General features: G+C 44.1%; 1 protein-coding gene across 1 annotated transcript in view; it reads left to right on the top strand.

Annotated features, from left to right (window-relative positions):
- The window catches only part of LOC106002786, a 32,002-nt gene extending 11,660 nt beyond the window's left edge, over positions 1–20,342 (top strand). The window contains 3 exon segments of the mRNA XM_013037578.1: positions 19,059–19,133; positions 19,866–20,148; positions 20,274–20,342. Coding sequence (XP_012893032.1) covers positions 19,059–19,133; positions 19,866–20,148; positions 20,274–20,342 — 427 coding nt within the window.
- The last annotated feature ends 2,582 nt before the right edge of the window (positions 20,343–22,924 follow it).

The raw sequence follows: 22,924 nt of genomic DNA, 5'->3' as shown, positions 1-22,924 counted from the left end.
AGCCTCTTGAGTAGCTAGGATTGCTGGTATGAGCCACTGGCACCTGCTAAGGATGTTAGTGTGTGTGTGTGTGTGTGTGTGTGTGTGTGTGTGTTTACCAGGGCTTGTACTCAGAGCCTAGGTGGTATCCTTTAACTTGTTTGCACAAGGCTCGTGCTCTACCACTTGAACTACAGTATCTCTGCTTCCCAGCATTTTGGTGATTCATTGGAGATAAGAGTCTGCCCACCCAGGCTAGCTTTGAATCTTGATTGATCCTCATGTGTCAGCCTTGAGTAGCTAGGATTATAGGCATGAGCCACTGGCATCCAGCTTCAAGGATGTCTCTTCATACTGTCTTCTGTTCTAACGGCTGTGTACTTGCCCTGGCCTAGATCTGTGAACTCCACATCAGCTCCCAACAGCCCTTGACTGTGTGGAGAACATAAAGCTCAAACCTGTCAAGCATCCTATTTCTATGTCCTCAGGGGAGGGTATGGTTCCTCTGAAGCCTGGAGGAGTAGGGGGAGGGGGAGGAAGATTAGCTGTAGATGGGTGCTAGGCTGGGAGAGAGGTACACTGTCTTAGCCAAGAAGGAAAGTGTGGCCAGATGTTAATAGCTCATGCTCTCATATTCCTAGCTCCTCAGAAGGCTGAGATCTAAGGTTTTGCATTCAGAGGCAGCCTAGATCACTTTTCTTTTCTTTTCTTTTTTTTTTTTTAGTATCAGTAGGATTTTTTATTCTGTGTGAAAATTCTGTACAGAGGGGTTACAATTACATGGGCAAGATAATGAGTACATTTCTTATCACCAGCTCACTTTTCTAAAGTGTGTGAGACTCTCCTTTCCGGAAGAAAAGCTGTGGCTCAAGTGGTAGAGTTGCTAGCCTTGAATGAAAAAAGGGAGGGACAGAGCTCGAGTCCTGAGTTCAAGTCCTGAGTTCAAGCCCTAGTACCAAGATGTGCCCATGGACACACACACACACACACACACACACAGAGGAAGGTAGTAATGATGAGCTGAGCTATAACTGGGGGCAGTCCAGAGGCACAGTCATAGTAAACTCTTGACACATAAGTTATTTCTCCCCAACTCCTTCTTGGGCTGAGGGGTCCTGGCCATGGCAGTAAGTCCCATGGAACCTGCACCTCCATCTATGCATAGGGTACAGGACCAAGGGAAGAACAAGATAGATGCTGGTTTATAGTCAGTGCATGATTGCAGACCTTCATCTGCCACTTAACACTGGTGAGCAAAGCAGGGCTCTGAGCCCTGCGACTTCTGGGATAGCCACTACTACAAGCAGCAGCCAGTCAGCTGTGGATTCCTGGACCTACAAGTCTTTCATGAGCCCAACTCAACACCCACCCAAGGTGTGCCTGACAAATTTGCCCCCGTGACTAGGCATTACATGCTGTGTCATCTTGCAGCTCTTGCCCCTCCTGACCCAGAAACCTGGTCTGAAATATTGACTTATTGCTCAGATCCACACTGCATCCATGACAGATGCCATTTTGATGACCTGGCCAATGATTTCCGTTCCCCAAGGGTAGACCCTTCTCTGCTACTTTGGCCCACTCTGTAGGCAAAGGCTCCCAAAGAGGCTGCTTTCAAGACTTGTAGGACACCTAGATATTGGGAGAGCCTTAGCGATGCACTGGAAATTACTCTGCCTAGAGCCACAGAGTGAGGTTCAAGCAGGTCACGCGGGCCTTGAACTCTGGGCCTGGGCACTGTCCCTTCAGCTCTTCAGCTTACCACTTGAGCCACAGTACCACTTCCAGTTTTCCTGTGGTTCATTGGAGATTAGAGTCTCCCGGACTTTCCTGCCCAGGCTGGCTTTGAACCATGATCCTCAGATCTCAGCCTCCTGAGGAGCTAGGAGGATAAGCATGAGCCAGCAGCACCCAATTGATTTGGACTTTCACCACAGTTGACTAGGAACTCCTGAAAGCTTTTCTTTATTTTTTTATGTGCCAGTACTGGGGCTTGAACTTAGGGTCTGGGCTCTGGTCTCTTTAATTTTTGCATCAAGGCTGGCACTCTACCACTTGAGCCACAGCACCATTTCTGGATTTTTGTAGTCCATCGGCAAGAAGAGTCTCACTAACTTTCCTCCCCTGAGCTGGCTTTGACCCAGGACTTCTGATCTCAGTCTTTTCAGTAGCTAGGATTTACAGGGGTTGAGCCACCAGTGGCATTGGGCTAGAGAAGCTTTTCTTAAGCAAGTGTTCTTCCCTGCATTTGCACTGAATCCTCCATGTAAAGGAGGCCTGAGGGTCAGGAGCTGTGAAAATAGGCTTCCAGCCACAGGAAATGGCTGGGGCCCATGGTGAAAAGCCAAGCTAATCTTCCCCCTGGGCCCCATTCTGGGACCTCCACCCTCTGTCCTCCCTGTGGCTCAAGTACAAACCTTGACCCAGCCTTGAATGTCCTGCAGGACTTGTGTGAAGCCACAGAACCTTCATTCCACCCACACCACCTATTCTACACCACACCTCAGGAAACTTTGTGCATGTTGTACCTTCTGCCTGAGGCTCTCTATCTTGTTCCACATCTTAGAATTCCTGTGGAATTTTGGCACTGGTTATATCACCTCCCGGAGGAAGTCTTTCCTTCCCTTCTCCCTCTTGCTAGATATGGAACTAGTGCAGGCAGACTGGCAAATGCTCTAGCTTGTGTGTGTGTGTGTGTGTGTGTGTGTGTGTGTGTGTGTGTGTGTGTGTATGTGTGTGTGTTTGCTAGTCCTGGGGTTTGAATTCATGGCCTGGATGCTATCCCTGAGGTTTTGTGCTCAAGGCTAGCACTCTATTACTTGAACCACAGCTCTACTTCTGACTTTTGGGTGTTTAATTGCAGAAAAGTGTCTCATATAGACTTTCCTGCTTGCAATTGTGATCCTCAGATCTCAGCCTCTTGAGTAGCTAAGATTACAGGGGTGAGCCACCAGCAACTGTCCTCTACCCTGCCTCTTACCTCTAACCTTGGCCCTCCTATGAGTACCAGAAGAATATGTCTCACCAGGCTCACTTTTTTTTTTACCAGTCTTGGAGCTTGAACTCAGAGTCTGGGCATGTCCCTGAGTTTCTTTTGGTCAAGGCTAGCACTCTTATCACTTAAGCCACAGTGCCACTTTTGGCTTTTTCCATTTCTGTGATCCTGGGGAATCAAACCCAGGGCTCCGTGCATGCTAGGTAAACACTCTACCACTAAGCCACATTCGCAGCCCAAGGCTCACTTCTGACAGGAACTATGGGGGTGGGATTTATTGGCGTACCCATTTTGGTGCAGAAATCGCTGGCTATTTCATATCTTTAACAAGATTTGTGACCAGTCTATGACTCAGCAATGAGGAATGGTGAATGAGGGATAGCACCAGACCCCAGAGGAGTAGGCTCACATATTCTACAGAGGGATAGAAAATATGGAGCCAGAACCTTTGACAACTCCTACAGCCTAGGAACTGTGGTCTTCCTGGAGGCAGTGGCTGCCTGCTAGGTGTCCCAATGGGACATCTCAGCCAGAACATAAGGCACTTTTTGCACAGCCCATGCAAAGGCGGTGGGGCTTCAGTTATTAAATGGCAGAGAAGGATGCTTTGTTCAAGCTGCTGGCTCAGACTTAGGACTCTCTGAGGACTTGCCCAGGTTGGGGGGATGGACATGGGCAACCTGCTGAATGCCCATCATCCATACATCATCCATCCATACACAGAGACATGGAGTTATTGCCTCCTTTTTTTGGGGGGGGTGAGGCAGGTCCAGGGTTTTACTATGAGCCTAAGCTCTGTCCCTGAGCTCCTTTTGCTCAAGGATAGCACACTGTCCTTGAGCCACAGCCCCATTCATGGTTTTTTTTCTCCCTGTGATCTCTTAGAAAGAAGAGTGTTGTGGACTTTCCTGCCCCAGATGCATTCAAATTGGCATTCTCTACATCTCAGCCTCAGGAGGAGTTAGGGTTATAGGCAGGAACCACTGACACCTGGCTTTCTTTTCTTCTTGTTGTTCTTTTTTTTAATCGTGACAATCTGAAATCTTCATGGTGTCATTCCAATGGTTTGCATTCAAAGTAATCTACCCAGGCCTGGAATTCGAATGCTATGACTACCACCCACAAATGGAGGGAGATCCTGATGAACTCATTCCTGTTCATGTGAATGCTAATGGAATGTAATAAAAGTAATAATTAAATTTGCAGTTAATTAATGATTCTATTTTAGAATGCCACACAAAAATTATTGGATTTATATCTTCATTCTAGCACCATGGTATGATTAAGGATATTGACTAATTTTTAATTAATGCTTTTATAAGTATTCAAACATGATACTCATTAAATGGAATCATAATTTAGTAACTAATAATTGGTAATAATGTATATATATAATTTAATAATATCCTCACATTCTTTCTTTGTATGTGTGTGTATATATATACATATATATGCAGGTATATATGAATGTATATATATATATGTATATATATATCAATCTACACATCTATTTATTGGGCACTACTGTGGCTTGATTACAGGTGCTCAGAATTTCCTGGATTCTCAGTTTGGCGGAGGCTGGTGTGCTAAGACTATTTCCCATTTATGAATAGGGCATTGTAGGTGAGTTGAAATCCCAGCATGGCCAAAAATTTATTTGTGGAATAAGAAGCCAATTTGACACATTTTTTCCTTCTCTGTGAAAGTCCTGGGTCTCAATACGATGTATAATCCATATGCAAATATGTCCTTTGAAATATGATGTAATAAAAGAAATATTATATGTGTAATAATACTAAATAAATAAGGGTAATAAATGTCATATGCAGTAGAACCCATATATGTACATAGATCTCATATATATGAAGAATATTTTTTCCAGTGCTGGGGATTCAATTCAGGCCCTGGCAACTGGTCTCAATTTCTTTTTTCTTTTGTTCTTTTCTTTCTTTTTTTTTTTTTTAGCCAGTCATGGTGCATGAACTCTGGGCCTGGGCATTGTCCCTGAGCTCTTCAGCTCAAGGTGAGCGCTATACCACTTGAGCTACAGTGCCACTTCCAGCTTTTTCTGTTTATGTGGTACTGCAGAATTGAACCCCGGGCCTCATGCATGCAATGCAAGCACTCTACCACTGAGCCACCTTCCTAGTCCCATGAATTTCTTGTCTTTATTTAAGGACTGTGAGCTTTCCACTTCACACACAGTGTCACAGAGTTACCCAGACCCTGAGTTCAAATCCCAGGCCTGCTAGAAAAATGGTGCAATTTCCTAGCCAGGGTCTTATTGTTATTATTACATATTTTTTGGCCTATCACAGGGCTTGAACTCAGGTCTTTGCATCTCTGCCACAGCTGATCATTAGATCCTATGACCCTACTTCAAATTTCCCAGCTGACAAAAAAATAAAAAGGAGAAGGATAAAACTGAGAAGTTCAAGAAGGTGGTTTTACTTTTTTTTCCTTTGTATTGTGACCATCCTGCGTCTAAATGACAAGCCCCAGAATGTGTACATGACATTGCATTGCTAATGTTTGGCGGGCTATTAGAGAAGCCATAGCTGAAACAAGCAACTTAGGCCTGGAGGTCGAATCTTAGAACTGCCACTAATGAATGGTGGGTGGTTCTAAGAAACGCATTCTGATATACATCCATACAAATGGAATGTTATAAAAGTAACATTTAAATTATTAGTTAGTGTATGATTATATTCTAAAATTATACAAAACAATTATTCTACATTGACTAATTTTCAATTAATACTTTATTATGTATTCAATCATGATACTTAAAAAAGGAAGGAATAATTTAATTGCCAATAATTGGTCTTAATATCATATATGCAGCTTCATAATATACAGATATCTCTTTTGTTTTATACATATACATCTATCTATCTATCTATCTATCTATCTCTATCTACCAATCTATACATTTATCTGTTTATACACTTGTCACTCCTGGGGCTCACTTGTCACTCCTGGGGCTCAGTGACAGAGTGCTCACCAAATATGTACAAAGCGCTGGATTCCATTCTTCACTACCAGTTGCACAGAAAAATCCAGAAGTCATGCTGTTGCTCAAGCAGTCGAGTACTAGCTTTGAGCATAAAAGTTTAAGGACTGTGTCTAGACACTTACTCAAGATGCACTTACTCAACTGCCAAAAACTTAAGTAATCCTGGTGGAAGAAGCCAAATGTCCCATTTGTCTTCCTTATCAGTGAAAGTCTTGGGTCTCAGGTATAGTACATTGGCAAATCTATGTCCTATGTAATAAGATGTAAAAAAGTTATGTGTGTAATCATACTCACTAAAATACATAAGAAATAAATAAAACACCAAATAAAATGAATAACCACACTAACTGCAATATGCAGTAAACATGTGTATGTAAATATGAATCCTGTATTTAAAATGCATACAAATATTAGTTTTGCAAGAGCTAAGACTTGAATTCAGGCCCTGGGAACAGGCCTGACTTTCTTGTCTACAGCACGGTGAACTTCCCCTTCTCCAACAGTGCTGTACATGTACCTAGGCCTTGAGTTCAAATCCCAGGATGGGCAGAAAAAAATGGCATAAATTCCAAGCCAAGCAGCCTCATAATTTTTAAAATATTTTAATGTGTTTATTTATTTATTTATTTTTATTTTGTCAAGCACAGAGCTTGAACTCAGGGCATGGCAACTGTGCCTCAGCCTCGATCACTCCAGGCTGGGGTGCAGCCACTGGACCCACAGCCAAACCTGAGTTCCCGGGCACAAATGCTGACAAGAATAATAAATACATAAAACAACACAGAAACAAAGAAGAAAAACCTGAAACTTGCAGATGGCTGCCGGTTTTACATTTGTTTTCATTGCAAGACGACCTTCCTGGGTCTGAATGACATGGCTGAAAAATGTTGGAAACCTGGCATTGCTGAAGGCTGGAGGGCTACCAGGGAAGCCATAAGCCAACACGGCAACATAGGCCCTGGGTTCAAAGCTTGGTCCTGACCCCTACAAATGGCATGAGATCCTAATAGTCTTGTTCCTATTCATAGGAATACCGAAGGAAGGTTATGAATGTCAAGGTTTAATTAGTTGTTCCTGAATGATGCTACTATAAAATTAGAGTGATTTTAGGAGGCCAATGGATTTTCATGAATATTTTTGACACATTAAAAGAATACTATTAATTACATGGACGCAATAGTTTCTGGACAGTGGTTGATTTAATTAACAATTCATTAAGGATGAAAACAATAATATAAATTACATGGAGGCATTAAAAATACCCAAATATTGGTAGGAATGTAGCCTATTTAACTGAATAATCTATAGACATCTCTGGCACTCTATAAAGATCTATATTTTTTTGTGTACTACCATCTGCATGTCAATCTGTTCTTATTTTGTCAACCCCTGGGGCTTGATCTCAGGTGCTGGAAACTGCTTGTCAGCTCAATATGTCCCAGGCTGGCATACTGACACTCACCCATTCATGAATTGGGCCTTGTAGGTTGTGAGTTCAGATGCCAGCACTCACAAAAATTGATTCATAGAGTAAGAAACCCTTGGTGACACAGGTTTTCCTTTGCTGTGAAAGTCCTGGATGTCAGGTGTGAAGTTTCATACATAGGCAAATCTATCCTATGTAATAAATAGTCCATGTGTAAGAACAGTCAATGAAATAAATGGTAAATAAATGAATAAAACAAAAAAATGAATAGATACACTAAACACAATATGGAGTCAATATATGGGGCTCAATCTCAGGGCCTGGGAACAACCTGGCAGCTGAATTGGCTAGACCCTGCTGTGCTGGCAGCCACACATAAATGAATTGAGACTTCTAGGCCCTGAGTTTAGATACCAGCACTGCCAAAAATGTAATCATGGAGTGGGAAGCAGAGCATGACACATGATTTTATTTTCTTTGAAAGTGCTCAGTGTCAGGTAGGATGTATAATTTTGATGCAAATCAATATGCTATGTAAGTAGAATGTCACAAAGGTAAAAAAAAGTCATAAGTGGAAGAATTGTCACTACAATAAATGATAAACAGATTGAATTAGTAATGAATCATTCTAGGATATAATTAGATACAGTAATTACAAGATGTGGATTAAGTTTAATTAATTTTTTTATTAAGTATTAACAGAATAAAAATTGCATGGAGACATAAATACCTAATATTTGGTAGTAGCACATGATGCATAATTTAGTAATATGTAGACATCTGTCTCATTCTATAAAATATTTAATTATATGTATGTGCATATGATAAACTATAACAGTATATTGAGTATTAATTAATGCTTTATTAATTGTTAGCTGGGACACATCATTAAATGGAGTTCTCATACCACAAAAGGTTGGGTTTCTGAATAAAAACTCACTCTGTGAGGACAGTAGGTACTTCTAAGCATTTTGGGAATAAAGTGAATTGTAAAATGAAAACAAAACATTGGGACTGGGATGTAGCACAGTAGTGGAGTGCTTGCCTTAAGAGCATAAGACCCTGGAAGAAAAGGAAGGCAAGTTTCCTAAAGCTCAGAAGGTTAGAATTTTATGATCTGTATGAACAAACTTCTTTCTTCTTTTTTTTGTCGGTGGTGGGGTATGAACTCTGGGCATGGCTGCCCACGTTCAGCTCTTCACCTCATGGCAAGTGCTCTACAGCTTGAGCCACAGTGCCATTTCCGGTTTGTTGGAGATAAGCCACAGTGGCATTTCTGGTTTATTGGAGATAAGTGTCTCACAGACTTTCCTGCACAGGCTGGCTTTGAACTGCCATCCTCAGTTCTCAGCCTCCTAAGTAGCTAGGATTATAGGCATGAGTCACTGTTGCCTGGTGCATGAACAAACTACTTAAAGATTGATTCTGAGGAAAGAAACTTGGAATACACTTTTAATATAAATAACTTATAAAGCCATGGTTAAGGCACTAGTTCAGAAGTATTTATTCATTGGCTAGTTTTTTAGTTTATTAAAAGATACATATATATATGCATTTTTAATATATCTACATATATATTATTAAAAAATAGCTTTGAAGTGTACATAAAAGCATATGTGCTAATGTAAAGTTATACAACTGCACAAGCTTGATTTTTTATATTCAGTTTGTTGGTGCCATAAATTAGGTGGGATGTGGGTACTGTTGTTTTGTTCTCTGTTTTTGGAGGATTTCTCTCTGCTTTCTTCCCCTATCCCCCTCTCTCTGCACTTGAAATCAGCTTGCTCTCTCTTGGCTTGATTGTTCATAGCTGATTTTCTACAACTTCAGCCATACCTGTAGCCTGGCTTTTTGCCAGTTAATTGGAGATGTGGTCTCTCAGGGTTTTCTGCCTGGATTGGCTTTGAAACTTCATTTTCCAGTTCTCACCTCTTGAGTAGCTGGGATTACAGATGTGAGCCACTGGGGAGCCTAGGGATGAATTCGACTTTGGTTGGTGTATTCTTTCTGTTTTTCTAAGCATGGGATCATCTACTATAGAATTTCTGTGAATATCCTGGGTATGAAGTAAGATATATAATACATATGCTAATCTGTGTAGTTCACATAAGATGTAATCAATTTAATGCATGTTATAAGTGTAATAATAGTCAATATAAATAATGAATGAATGAATAGTGCAAAAAATAAAATAATTACACAGTAAAATAATATGCGGTAAACATAAGTATGTAGATATTAATCATTATTTCTAATGTGGATGAATATTACTTTAACAGGGCTGGGGATTGAATTCAGGCCTAGGGAACAGGACTAAATTGCTTGTCTTCAAAGATGGTGAGTTTCCCCATTCCCTACAGTGCATTAGATTTACCCAGACTCTGAATTCAAATCCCAGGCCTTACAGGAAAAATAAAAGGTATGAATGCCAAGCTGGGGAGCTTCATTAGTATTTTTACAATTTTTCTTCGTGGGGCTTGAGCTCTGGCCTTGGGCGCTGTCCCTGCGCTCTTCAGCTCAAAGCGAGTGCACTACCACTTGAGCCACAGCACCACTTCTGGTTTTCTAGTGCTTTATTGGAGATAAGAGTCTCATGGGCTTTACAGCCTGGGTTGGATTTGAACCATAATCCTCAGCCTCTTGAGTAGCTAGGATTACAGGTGTGAGACACCGGCGCCCAGCTATTTCTAATATTTTAAAATTTTATTGATTGATTGATTGCCAATCACGGGGCTTGAACTGAGGTTGTGGCAACACTGCCTGAGATTCCATCACCCTAGGCTGGGATGGTGCAGCCTCTGGACCCACAGCCGATCATAGGATGGTACGCCTCGGGGGCTGACAGGAAAACAAAATGAAAACAGCACCTAAAAAAATGGCAATCTGTGCATGGTTGGCAGTTTCTTGGTTTTCCTTCCTTGCATGGTGACCATCCCGGGTCCAAATGACATGGCTGCAACCTGTAGGTTACCTGGCACTGCTGAAGGCTGGCAGGCTGGCAGTGAAGCCATAGGCCAACCTGGACACCTAGGTCCTGAGTTTGAATCCCGGTCATGCCACTTACAAAGGGCTGGGAAGCCTAAGTAACTATTGCCTATCCATAGGAGCACCAGAGGAATGTGAACAATGTCATGGTTGGATGAATAGTTCGTAAATCAGGCTGGCAAAAAATTAAACCCAATAATCACAGAACACGGACTGATTTTAATTCAGAGTTTATTATGCACTAAAAGAATACTATTGATTAAATGGAGTCCTCACTAAAGACCTGAGAATCTGTAGGAGCGTAGTATGTGTCATTGAACACTAAATAGACATTTCTGGCAGTATGTAAATATCTAAATTTATATTTATTTGTATACCATCATCTGCATAGAACATTTTTGCTATTTTGGCCAAACCTGGAACTCGATCCCAGGTCTTGAGATCCACTTGGCACCTGCATGGGCTAGATGCTGCCGTGCTGACACTCACCCCTTCATGAATTGGGCCTCCTAGTCCCTCAGTCAAGGTCCCATCATTGCCAAATGTTTCTTCCTGGTGTAAGATTCCATGTGTGGCACCTGTTTTCCTTTTCTGTGCAAGTGCTGGGTATCAGGTATGATGTACATGTTATGTATGCAAAGCTATATGTTATGGAATAGATTGGAACAAATGTAATAAATGTTATAGGTGTACTCACAGTCCATAATATAAATGCTAAATCAATCAATCAATAATAAAATGTAATGAATCACTCCAACAAACACGATTTAAAATGAATATAGAGATATAACTCAAATATTTAAAATGTCTATAAATGTTATGTTTTTCAGTACTGGTGCTTGAATTGAGGTCTAGGGAAGAGTTGAAAAGTTCATGCATGATTCATATAGGAAATGATAGGCAAGATCTTAATTAAGACTGCATGAAGTGTAACAATAATTACATTCAGGAAATCGAAGCATTGGTAAAGATCCAAGAATCGGTAGTCACATGGAAGATAGGATTCCAACACAGCTCCCCACATCTACTCTATACAAACGGGCCTTTATTAGCATACTAATTTCAGCTTATGAATGGATGAATATGGTGCTCCACCCACACCATGGGGCTAGATCTCAGGTGCTGGGTATGGCCTAGCTCCTTAGTGGCTCACAAGCTGGTGTGCTCATGTAGACCCATTTGGCAGTTGGTACTGCTAGGCCCTGAGTTCAACTTCCAGCACTGCCAAAAGGTTCATCCTGATGTGAGATGCCAAACCTTGCAGATGTTTTCCTATCCTGTGCAAGTCCTGGGTCACAGCTAGGATCTAGAAAGCATAGGCAACTCTATACCCATGGGAATAGCTTGTCATCCATGTGAACACAGTTATATATGTCATCCTATACTCAATAAAATACACAATAAATAGATGAATAAGACACAAAATAAAAAGATTAACTACACTGAAAACAAGGTGCATATCACACCTGTATGTAAATAGAGATCCTATGTTTAAAAGAGGTGGGCATGTCCAGTGCTGGGGCTTCAAATCAGGTCCATTACCAGGCCTGACCTTTTAGTCTTCACAGACGGTGAGCTTAACATTCCCCACAGTGCAACAGAGTTTCCCAAACCTGAGTTCAAATCCCAGCTCTCACAGTAAAATGGCACAAATTCTGAGCTAGGGTTCTTTGTTCATATTTTTTAATTTTTTTTTTACTAGACCCGGGGCTTGACTTCAAGTCGTGGCAACTCTGCCTCAGCTCTGATCATCCTAGGCTGCAGCCTCAGGACCCACAGCCCGTCCTCGGACCCTAGGACCCTGGGGCTTGCTGGAAAAAAAAGAAGCCTCGAGGGGAAATAAAGCTGCGGGATGTTCCACCTGGCTCTTTTATGTTTATTTTCCTTTGCATGGTGACCATTCTGGGTCAGAACATGGATGTCTGCAGAGTGAAGTTGACCTGGCATGGCTGAAGGCCTGCTGGTTTTCGGGGGAGCCACAGACAATGGAGGCCCCAAGGACGAATCCCAGTCAGCCCTGTTAAGATGAGGGAATGGCCGGAAATCCTGGGACATTCGTTTCTGGACCTAGGAAGAGTCGTGGAATACAATCAATCTCATCCTTGAATGAGTAGTTCCTGCTTGATGTGAGTAGGAAATGATAGGCAAGACTCATGGGATATTGATTATTTTTAATGAAGAATTGATGAAGCGTGACCATAATCATCACAGTCATGAAATGGAGGCGTTGGGGAAGATCCAAGAATTGGTAGTCACAAGGTAGATTTCATCACAGGTTGCCATCTCTCCTACACTATAAAAATATATACTTATTTGCATACTAACTTGCACTTATAAATGCATGACTATTCCCCACCCCTCCAATCCCCTCCTACTAGGGTTGTATCTCAGGTCCTGGGACTGGCTTACCTCCTTAGTGGCTCACAGGCTGGTGCGCTCACCTTTACCCATTCACCAATTGGGCCTGCTAGGCCCTGAGTTCAAATCCCAGCACTGCCAAAAGCTTCACCCTGATGTGAGAAGCCCATCGATCCACCTGTTTTCCTGTCCTGTGAAAGTCCTCAGCGAGGATGAAGAATGCTATATAGGCAACTCTATAGCCATGGGAATAATTGTCATCCATGTCAGCACAGATATACCTGTCACCATACTCAATAAAATACACAATACATCCATGAATAACACTCAAAATAAAAAAAGATAACTACATTGAATGCAAGATGCATACCACACCTGTATGTAAATAGAGATCCTATGTGTTAATGAGGTGGGTTTGTTATTTTGTCCAGTGCTTGGGTTTCAAATCAAGCCCTGGACCAGGCCTGACATTCTAGTCTTCAAGGATGGTGAGCTTCCCCTTCTCCCACAGTGCAATGGGGTTCCCCAGACCTGAGTTCAAATCCCAGCTCTAGCAGTATAACAGTGTCAGTTCTTAGCTAGAGTGCTTCATTCATAATTTTTTAATTTTTTTTTGCCAGACCCGGGACTTGAACTCAAGTCATGGCAACTCTGCCTCACCTCTGATCATCCTAGGCTGCAGCCTCTGGACCCACAGACCTGGGACCCTAGGATCTTGGGGTTTGTTGGGGGAAAAAAAAGCCACGAGTTGGAATAAAAGCAGTGGGAAGTTCCATGTGGCACTGTTACATTTATTTTCCTTTGCTTGCTGAGCATGCTGGGTCCAAACACTGTGGCCTGCAGAGTGAAGGTGACCTGGTGTGGCTGATGGCCTGTTGGCTATCAGAAGAGCCAGAGGCCGACCCAAAAATGTAGGCCCCGAGTTCGATTCCAGGTCAGCTCCCATACATTGAGGGAATGGCAGGAGATCCTGAGATACTCCTTTCCAGACCTAGACAGAGTCATGGAATTCGATGGATCACATCTTTGAATGAGTAGATCCTGCTTGATGAGAGTAGGAAATGATAGACAAGACTCATGGGGTATCGATTATTTTTTAATGAAGAGTTGATGAAACATGGCCATAATCATCACAGTCATGAAATGGAGGCATTGGGAAAGATCCAAGAATCCTTAGTCACAAGGTAGATTGGATTCCATCACTGGTCGCCATCTCTCCTACTCTATACAAATATGTATTTATTTACATACTACCTTCAGATTTTGAATGGATGACTATTGTGCTCCCCCCTATCCCCCTCCCCCGCGGGGCTCAATCTCAGGTCCTGGGAACGACCTAGCTCCTTAGTGGCTCACAGGCTGATGTGCTTACCTGGACCCATTCGCCTATTGGGCCTGCCAGTCCCCGTGTCAGATCCCAGCACTGCCAAAAGATGAATTCTGATGTGAGAAGCCAATCGTTCTGTTTCTCTGTCCTGTGAAAGTCCTGGGTGTCAGCTAGGATGCAGTATGCTATATAGGCAACTCTATATTCATGGGAATCAGTTGCCATCCATGTCAACACAGTTATAGCTGTCATCATATGTAATAAAATACAAAATGCATCCATGACTAAGACACACAATAAAAAGAATAACTACACTGAATGCATGATGCATTCCACATCTCTATGTAAAGAGAGATCCTATGTGTAAAGTAGGTGACCATATGATTTTTGCCAGTGCTGGGGTTTCAGTTCAGGCCCTGGGTCTAGGCCTGACCTTGTAGTTTCAAGGATGGTGAGCTTCACCTTCGCCCACAGTTCAACAAAGTTACCCAGACCTGAGTTGGAATCTCAGAAGTGGCAGAAAAATGGTGAGAATTCTGAGCCAGGGTGTGTTAATATTAGTATTATTATTAATATTGCCAAGCATTGGATTTGAACTCAGTTCCTGACAACTCTGCCTCAGCTTCGATCACTGCAGACTGGCAAGCTCCCATGGGCCCGTAGCCGATCCTGGGATCTTAGGCTCTGAAAATTTGCAGGAAATAATATCAGAAAAATGACAGAAAAATAACAGAAAAAATGTCGCAGGATGGATTTTTTTTATATTTTCTTTTGCATGGTGACCACCCTGGGTCTGTTTTACACGGCTGTAAAGGGTACTTCACCTTGCATTGGTGAAGGCTAACGGGCTATCAGGGAAGCCATAGGCCCATATGGCAAAATAGTCCCTGAGCTTGAATCCTGGTCCTGACACCTACCAATGGGAGGAGGTCCCAAGATACTTCTTCCTATGCATGGGAATAACAATGAAATGTTAGCAAACTCATGATTAAATGAGAAGTTTCTGTGTGTATTGGTCTAGTCCAAAATTAGATGCCATGATCCTAGGACCATGATTCATCTTAATGAATGGTTTATTAAGCATGAAAAGAATACTATTCCTTCAATGGTGGCATAATAAAGACCTAAGAGTTAGTAGGAATGTAGTTGATGTCATTGAATCCTAGGTAGATGTCTCTGGCACTCTGTACAGATATATATTTATTGGTGTTCTACCACCTGTCTATCCATGTATGCCTATTTTGTCCACCCCTGCAGCTCAATCTCACGGTCTGGAAATGCCCTGGAAGCTTCATTGGCTAGAGGATGCCGTGTTTACACAACCATTCAGGGTCTGAATTGGGTCTGCCAGGCCCTGAATTCAGATCCCAGCACTGCCAACAATTGGATCATGGAGTAAGAAACTGAGTGTGATATCTATTTTCCTTTTCTCTGAGAGTCCTGTGTGTCACACATGATGAAGAACACATCGACAAATCTAGATTCTATGTGATGGGTTGTCATCAATATTGTAAGTGGAATGTGTGTCATCACAGTCAATAAAAAATCTCATATCTAAAATATACTTGGAACTCAAAAAATTAAATCCCCCAACAACATATCCTCAAAGAAACAATTGCCCAATAAATAAGTGGGAAAAAGACTTAAAGAGAAACTTCTCTGAAGAGTAAAGAAGGATGGCCAATAGACAAATGAAGCAATGCTCAACCTCCCTAGCCATAGAAGAAATGCAAATCAAAACAACATTGAGATATCACCTCACCCCAGTTAGAATGGCTATAATCACGAACTCTAATAACAACAGATGCTGGAGGGGATGTGGACAGAAGGAAACCTTACTGCATTGTTGGTAGGAGTATAAACTTGTTCAACAACTTTGGAAAGTAGTATGGAGGTTCCTCAAAAGACTCCACATAAAGCTCCCCTATGACTCAGCAATCCCATTTTTGGGCATTTACCCAAATGTTTACAAACAAGACCACACTAAAGCTCCCAGCACGACTATGTTTATTGTAGCAGTATTTACTATAGCTAAGATATGGAACCAACCCAGATGCTCCTCAGTAGATGAATGGATCAAGAAAATGTGGTATATATACACAATGAAATTCTATGCCTCTATCAGAAAGAATGACATTGCCCCATTTGTTAGGAAATGGAAAAACTTGGAAAAAATTATATTAAGTGAAGTAAGCCAGGTCCAAAGAAACATAGGTCCCATGGTTTCCCTTATTTGCAATATCTAGTATATGTCTGAGTCAAGCAGAAAAGGTCAGATAAGGTGATGTTAGGGAAATGAACCCTAAGATATGTGCTCAAATGATTTTTCTTTCTTTCTTGTGATTGTTTCTAACACTTTTATAAGATTATTTGTTTGTGGATTTGAATGACCCTCCCCCACAGTATAACCCCTGCTTTCACTGTATTTGATGTTGGTATAATTTGTGGAGGGGAAGGGGAAAAACAATTCATTTAAATAGGGATAGAGGTGGACCCATTGCATCAATGAGATGTACAAGTCATTATTTCAAAAACGAACTTTACAACTTTGGTGCGGTGTGGCAGGGGGGAGTGGGGAGGATTGGGTGGGGGCTAAGGGAAGGATGGGAAGGGGAAAGAAAGGAGGAGGCTATAATACTTGATAAGAAATGTACTCATTATCTTGCCCATGTAATTGTAACCCCTTTGTACAATATTGTCACAATAAAAAAATGGAAAATAAATGAATAAAACAAAAATACTATAAATAACCACAATAAACAGGACATGGACTGAACATTTATACAGAAGTACAAATCATACCTTTACAATGTATATAAATAGAATGTTTCCAGAGCTGGGACTTAAATTCAGGCCTAGGGACCAGGCCTTACTTTCTTGTCTTCAAGCATGGTGAGCTTCCCCTTCATCCACCGTGCTTCAGAGTTACCCAGGTCTTAAGTTCAAATTCAAAGGTAGAAAAAACTGCATTAACTGCAAGCTAGGGAGTTTTTTTTTTTGCTTTTTTTGCCAAGCACGGTCTCGAACTTAGGTCATGGCAACCTTGCCTCAGCTTTCATCACCATAAGCTGGGGTGCAGCCACTGAAAACACAGCCTATCCTGGGATCCTAGAACTTCAGGCTTTGTGCAAGGGGGCGGGGGAATGCACAGAAAAAAAGTGACAGGTGGCGTTTTTACATTTTCTTCCTTTGCACTATGGCCATCTGAGTCTGAGATATCCGGCTCCAAAGGATACTTCACCTTGCATTGCTGAAGGCTTGCAGGCTACTGGGGAAGCCATAATCCCGAACAATGATTAGCCAGGCACCAGTGACTCTCACCAGTCCTCCTTGATAGTTACAAGGCTGTGATAGGAGGATCATGGTCAAAGTCACCCTAGGAAGTAAAGTCCTTGAGACACCTGTCCAACCTCAATGCCAACAAAGCAAAAGTAGAGCTGTGTGGCTCCAGTGGTAGAGGGCTAATCGTGAGCAAGATCAGCTCATGGCCTGTGCCCAGATTCTGAGTTCAAGGTCCAGGACTGGCAACAAGCAGACATACACAACAATCTGTGCAGCCATCTGGCTAAAGCAGGTCTCCCTCTTGTCCCCAACTGGATTGGACAGACCTTCATGGTAAAGGGGCTGCTGTCATCTTGACTCTGTCCATTCTGTCTGCATCTCAGAATCCAGGCACACCCCCATTCTTTCATGGTTCTTTTTGATCAATGGGATACAAGAATAGTGACCACACCCACATTCCATGCTTCCCAGTTACACCTGGATTCCCTCTGTTGGTTGACACCACTACCAGCATTTGAGGAAGGTAGAGGTGGCTGAGTGGTGAGCAAGAGACTCCAGGTGACTTTGAGGTAGAGTAGGAAATGATGTCCTAGTCGGTGAGTGGGAGAATAGAGGATTTCCTAGAGCCTGGGAATATGGACAGCCCAACTTTCCCATCCCATTGCTCAGATGTCTGAAACAATAAGAATCAAAGAGAGAACTGTGGGCAAGAAACTGCCACAAGAATGCCAGCAGTATCCTCCCGACAGACCTGAAACATTCAGGAAAACAAAGAACACGAAAAAGCGACGGATCCCCAAGACAAACATCTCTGGGGAGGCGGATTGAATGGAGAGTCCGGCCAAAAGTGATGCCGACCATGGGCCTACCTTGCTTTTGGACACAGTCACAGCCACCAGGGTCCAGATTGTTAAGGTCCCAATACCACCAAGGATCTACAGAGGTGCTACCCACATGTGGTGCCCACCATGGACCACATAAAAGAAGAAACCAAGCACTCATTGCCAAGATCCAACCACTGAAGCAGGGAAAGACAGACATGCAGGGTCAATGGGAGTAAGAGAGGGAGAAGATAGTATGCAGCACCAAAAATGGAGGTAGAGATCCACAAGGGACCCATACAGTGGTTGGCTTCAGCACAAAGCGATTTATAATGCGCACTGGCCCAAGTGCAGCAGGCCACTGATGACAGAGAAAGGGAACATGAAGCTGTCACCAGCTGCCTGCACGCTACAGAGTGGCGTGTGGCAGGGCTGAAGATAGCGGCTTCTGCAGTTACTGCTGCAAAGGAGACCAAAATGTTCTTCAAACAGCTGAATGATGTGACACTTCAGCTCGAGGAAAAGACCAGAAACTTTGATGACCTGGAGCAAGTGAACACATAGTTGCAGGAGAAGGTGGAAGTGCTGTAGATACAGGGGAGCAACATGAAGAATAAAATATGCAAGTTCCAATAAGCACTGGAGGGCATGAGGTACTGAAGATGGAGTTGAAATACCTGGAGGAACAACTTCACATCCAGGTCCAGGAAAACCAGTCTCCGTCTTCAGAACGTGGAGCAGCAGGAGCAACTGCAGAGACTGGAGGAGAAAGCCTAGGATCAGCAGGAGATCCCTGAGACCCCACGATGAGCATGTGTGTGGGATGGACAACCGGAGGAAAAGCTCGCCCTGCTGTGGGATGCTCTCCACAGGGTGAGCAGTGAGAAGGAGGAGCTCGCCAGCATCCTGGACTCAGAGCTGCAGATGAAGAAACATCTGTGGGAACAGTAGGACTGCTCAGAGAAGAAGATAGAGAAATGGATAGTGGTGGCTGAGAGAGAGAGCCAAGCAGCTCAGGAGCAGCAGGAGCAGTCCCTGGGCCAGTGCAGGAGTTCAGAGCCTCCTGTGAATGGCACATCTCCTCCAATGAGCAGCTGTGCTCTGAGAAGGAGGCCCTGCAGCAGCACTTAGAGAGGCAGACCCAGCTGCTGGAGCAGCTGAAGCAAGTGAAGGGCTCAACAAACTGGAGGGACCAGGTGATGTCCCCGAAGTGGCAGGACACTCTCAAGTGCCTGGAAGACACCAGATCACAGGAGGAGTGCCTGCAGGCCCAGCTGAGCTTCCTGGCTTACCCTGGGAAGGGGAAGGCATGAGCCCTGGAGAAGCAAAATGTAAGGAGGTGAATTCCCCCCCCCCATGTGATGATCACAGAGGATGGAGATGTCCCCCAGACCAAGACTGACATGGCTCTGAGAGTGCTCTTGGAGGGTGAGATCCACAGGGGGACACTCCTGACACAAGAATGGTAGGCCAGCTGCAGGCACTCCCTGGCCAACCCAGCAGCTCAGTGCCAGACTGAGCTGGAGCCACAGTCCCTCAACCCCATGAGCTGCCACCACAGCATGCATGGGATTGGGAAATTGGTCATGAGCATCTGAGAAGAAAATCTGCTTCGTCCATGACCTGCCTGATGAGGTGGACTTCCAGAGTCCAGCAGGTGAGCTCCACCATTGATGCAGCCAGCTGTCAGCACACATCCGAACTACCAAGGAGTCCCTCATGGTGTGTAAAGAGCAGATGTTGGTCCTGAATGAGCTGTGTTGGGAGAAAGCCCAGTGCATGCACTGGCTGTACCAGGAGAAGATCAAGAAGAGGAGATGCTGTGGGAGCTGCTGTCAGTCCTCGCAAGGGAAGGCACAGACAGCAGTCTCCAGATGCCAGCACAGGCTGAGCCTCCCACCCTCCTCCCCAACACTGCTTCAGAAGCAACTTGAAGACAGCATGGAGACTGCCAGAGGAGAGGTCAGGGTTCCTGACCCCGTAGTGGACTCCTTCAAGGAGTATGTCCTGCCCCAGATGCCCCACATCCAGATCTGCCCACAGCTCCCAGGCTCAGGGGAGGAGTGCTCTCTCACTTTCTCCTGTAGATTGATGTGGATGATGACTCTCTATGTGACATACTGACTCTCAAAAGCCTTGGCAGCCACCAGAAGTAGTTGACCAAGTGGCTTTCTCTCAGGCCTCCATCTGCCGGGCAATGTGAAGCTTAAACTGGGGGTAGGGTGGGGCAAAGGCTGAAGGGAGTTGGCCCAAACTCAAGGGACATCTAATGGCCCATTGGTGGCCAGGAAAGAAGCCTATGTTTTGCTTATCACAAAGAATAAATTGTTTTCAAGCAAACAACAACAACAACAAAAAGCCTAAAACACAGATTTGTTCTTCCAGCCCTGGGGCTTGAACTCAGGGCCTGGCCACTGTCCTTTAGCTCTTTTTGATCAAGGCTGTCCCCACCTCCCCTTCCAGCTTTTTCTGTGGAATAGAACCCAGGGCTTCAGGCATGCTAGGCGAACACTCTACCACTGAGCCACATTCTCAGGTAGGATGATTTTTTCCCCCTCCCAACCCGTATGGCCATTCCTCAGATAAATAGTAAGTAGGGGCTAGGATGAATATGAAGCACAAGTCTGGTTCCTCCCAAAATATTCCCCCACCCCCTCTTCCCACATCCTGAGTTGAAGTTTCTCTTCTACCATTAAGGGATGAGAGAGGGAGAGGGGAGTCCCAAGAGAGTACCAACAACGGTGGCCCCCTGAGTCCCACATCCTTCCCCACACAAGTGGTCCTCCAGATTGTGATCTTACCTGACTCAATGTGAAGTCTACACTGTCTCCCCACCACTGCAAGGCTCAGGATGAAATAAGGGTCAGCCCAAACCTCAGCCCACACCCAAAGTGGAAGCTCCTAGTCGCCGACCTACTTCTACCTCTGACTGCCCCTAGTTAGGCCAGACCCACCATTCACCACTATGTTGGTGGTGATGTCCTCATGGATGGATCCCAGGAAGAAGGTCTATGGCAAAGAGCACAAGCAGCATGGTGAGCAGGGCAGAAGGATGTGGGGTGATTGCTCTGCGATCTTCCTTGGAGCCCTCCCGTCCAGCCAGATCCATGCTGACCCAAAGCATGGACAAGGCCAGGGGGTGAGACAAGATGGAGGAGCACAGGACTAAAGGAGGTACTGCTTTGTCTTGGAGGACTTGATTAGTTCCAATTATAATTAATTCCAATTATATTTGGCCCATGCCAATCCCAAAGACAACATGAAATGCCTCTCCGTGTTGTTGTTGGCCGTGAGCGCTGTCCCTGAGCTCTTTTTCTCAAGGTTGGCACTCTACCACTTGAGCCACAATGCCACTTTTGTTTTCTGATGGTTCATCGATAAGACTCTCATACACTGTCCTGCCCAGACTGGCTTGGCACCGTGATCCTCCAGATCTCAGCTTCCTGAGTAGTTAGGATGACAGGCATGAGCCACCTCTTGAAGGCATCTTGGTGAGTCTGTAAAGAAGCTCCAAAGGGCCTGGATAGACCATGACCCCATCAAGGAGCTGGGATGGGGGAAGGTTGACCTACTAGCCATTCTATTCCCCCAAAATTGAAGATGCCAGGTGATGTTGTATGCACCAAACACCTGGGCCATCAGCCACCAGGCTTAGTGGAGGAAAAAGTAGAGAATACCCAAAGACTGCAGTGTAGAAATCTCTGATTTTGCATGCATGTGGTGTGTGTGTTTGTGTTTGTGTGTGTGTGTATGTGAACTCAGGAACTAGCCTCTATCCCTGAGTTTTCTTGCTCAAAACTAGTGCTGTGACACTTGAGTCACAGCCTCACTTGCTTTTCGATGGTTAATTGTAGGTACGAAGAGTCTCAAGGACTTTCCTGTCCAGGGTGGCTTTGAATCATGAATGGGGCCCCAGGGAAACAAGAGTAAACACAACTCACAAATACAATCCCTATGGTGGGCCACTCCTGCCCTCTGGTGGCCACATGTGGAACATGCGGTCCCATGCCATTATCCTCTAGAGTTCAATTTAGGCAAGTTACTAGGGAAAAGCTGACTTTTGCTCACCCTGATTGCTGATGCCAGAGCAGGTCTGTTCCACCCTAGGCCAAGAGAGCTCCAGGAGGCCCAGCTTTCCAGGGACACAGGGAAGGGAGAGGTCAGCCACAGGCTGAGTTAAGAGCCTTTGCCCACAGATACCCCAAGTTGGCCTTACTTATCACCATAAGACCTGTTAAAGAACAACCCAAAAAAACAAAATTGGAGCTGTGCCTCCATGTGGTAGAGCTCTAGCATTGAACCAAAGAGCTCAGAGACAGGGCCCCCAAGCTTTGAGTTCAAGACCCCCAGCTGACTTCCCCCATAAAACACAGGTTTTCTAAATGTGAACTAGTAGGATTTGTGAAGTGTTTCTGAAGAATGGTGATACTGAAGAAAGCACCCTAATTCTAATGACAGCTGAACTTGTGACACACAGCTATGTGCTGAGTCCTTCACAGGGTGCTATTTACTGGGTCCTTCCCTCATGGGAGTTATGTGCTGAGTCCTCAAAAAGGTGCTGTTTGCTGAGTCATCCCAAAGGGTGCTATGTGCTGAGTCCCTGAGAAGAGTGGGCCATCCTGGGTTTTTTAAAGGGGGCTTTGTGCTGAGTCCATTACATAACTTATTGTATGCTGAGTCCTTCAAAAGGTATGGTGTGCTAATGCATCCTAAAGGGTCCTGCTATGTGTGAGCCCTT

The sequence above is a fragment of the Dipodomys ordii genome, unplaced genomic scaffold (assembly GCF_000151885.1).
Source record: "Dipodomys ordii isolate 6190 unplaced genomic scaffold, Dord_2.0 Scaffold1000001372, whole genome shotgun sequence".
In the NCBI taxonomy this organism is placed as follows: Eukaryota; Metazoa; Chordata; class Mammalia; order Rodentia; family Heteromyidae; genus Dipodomys; species Dipodomys ordii.
This window is presented reverse-complemented; position numbering and strand designations above follow the sequence as displayed.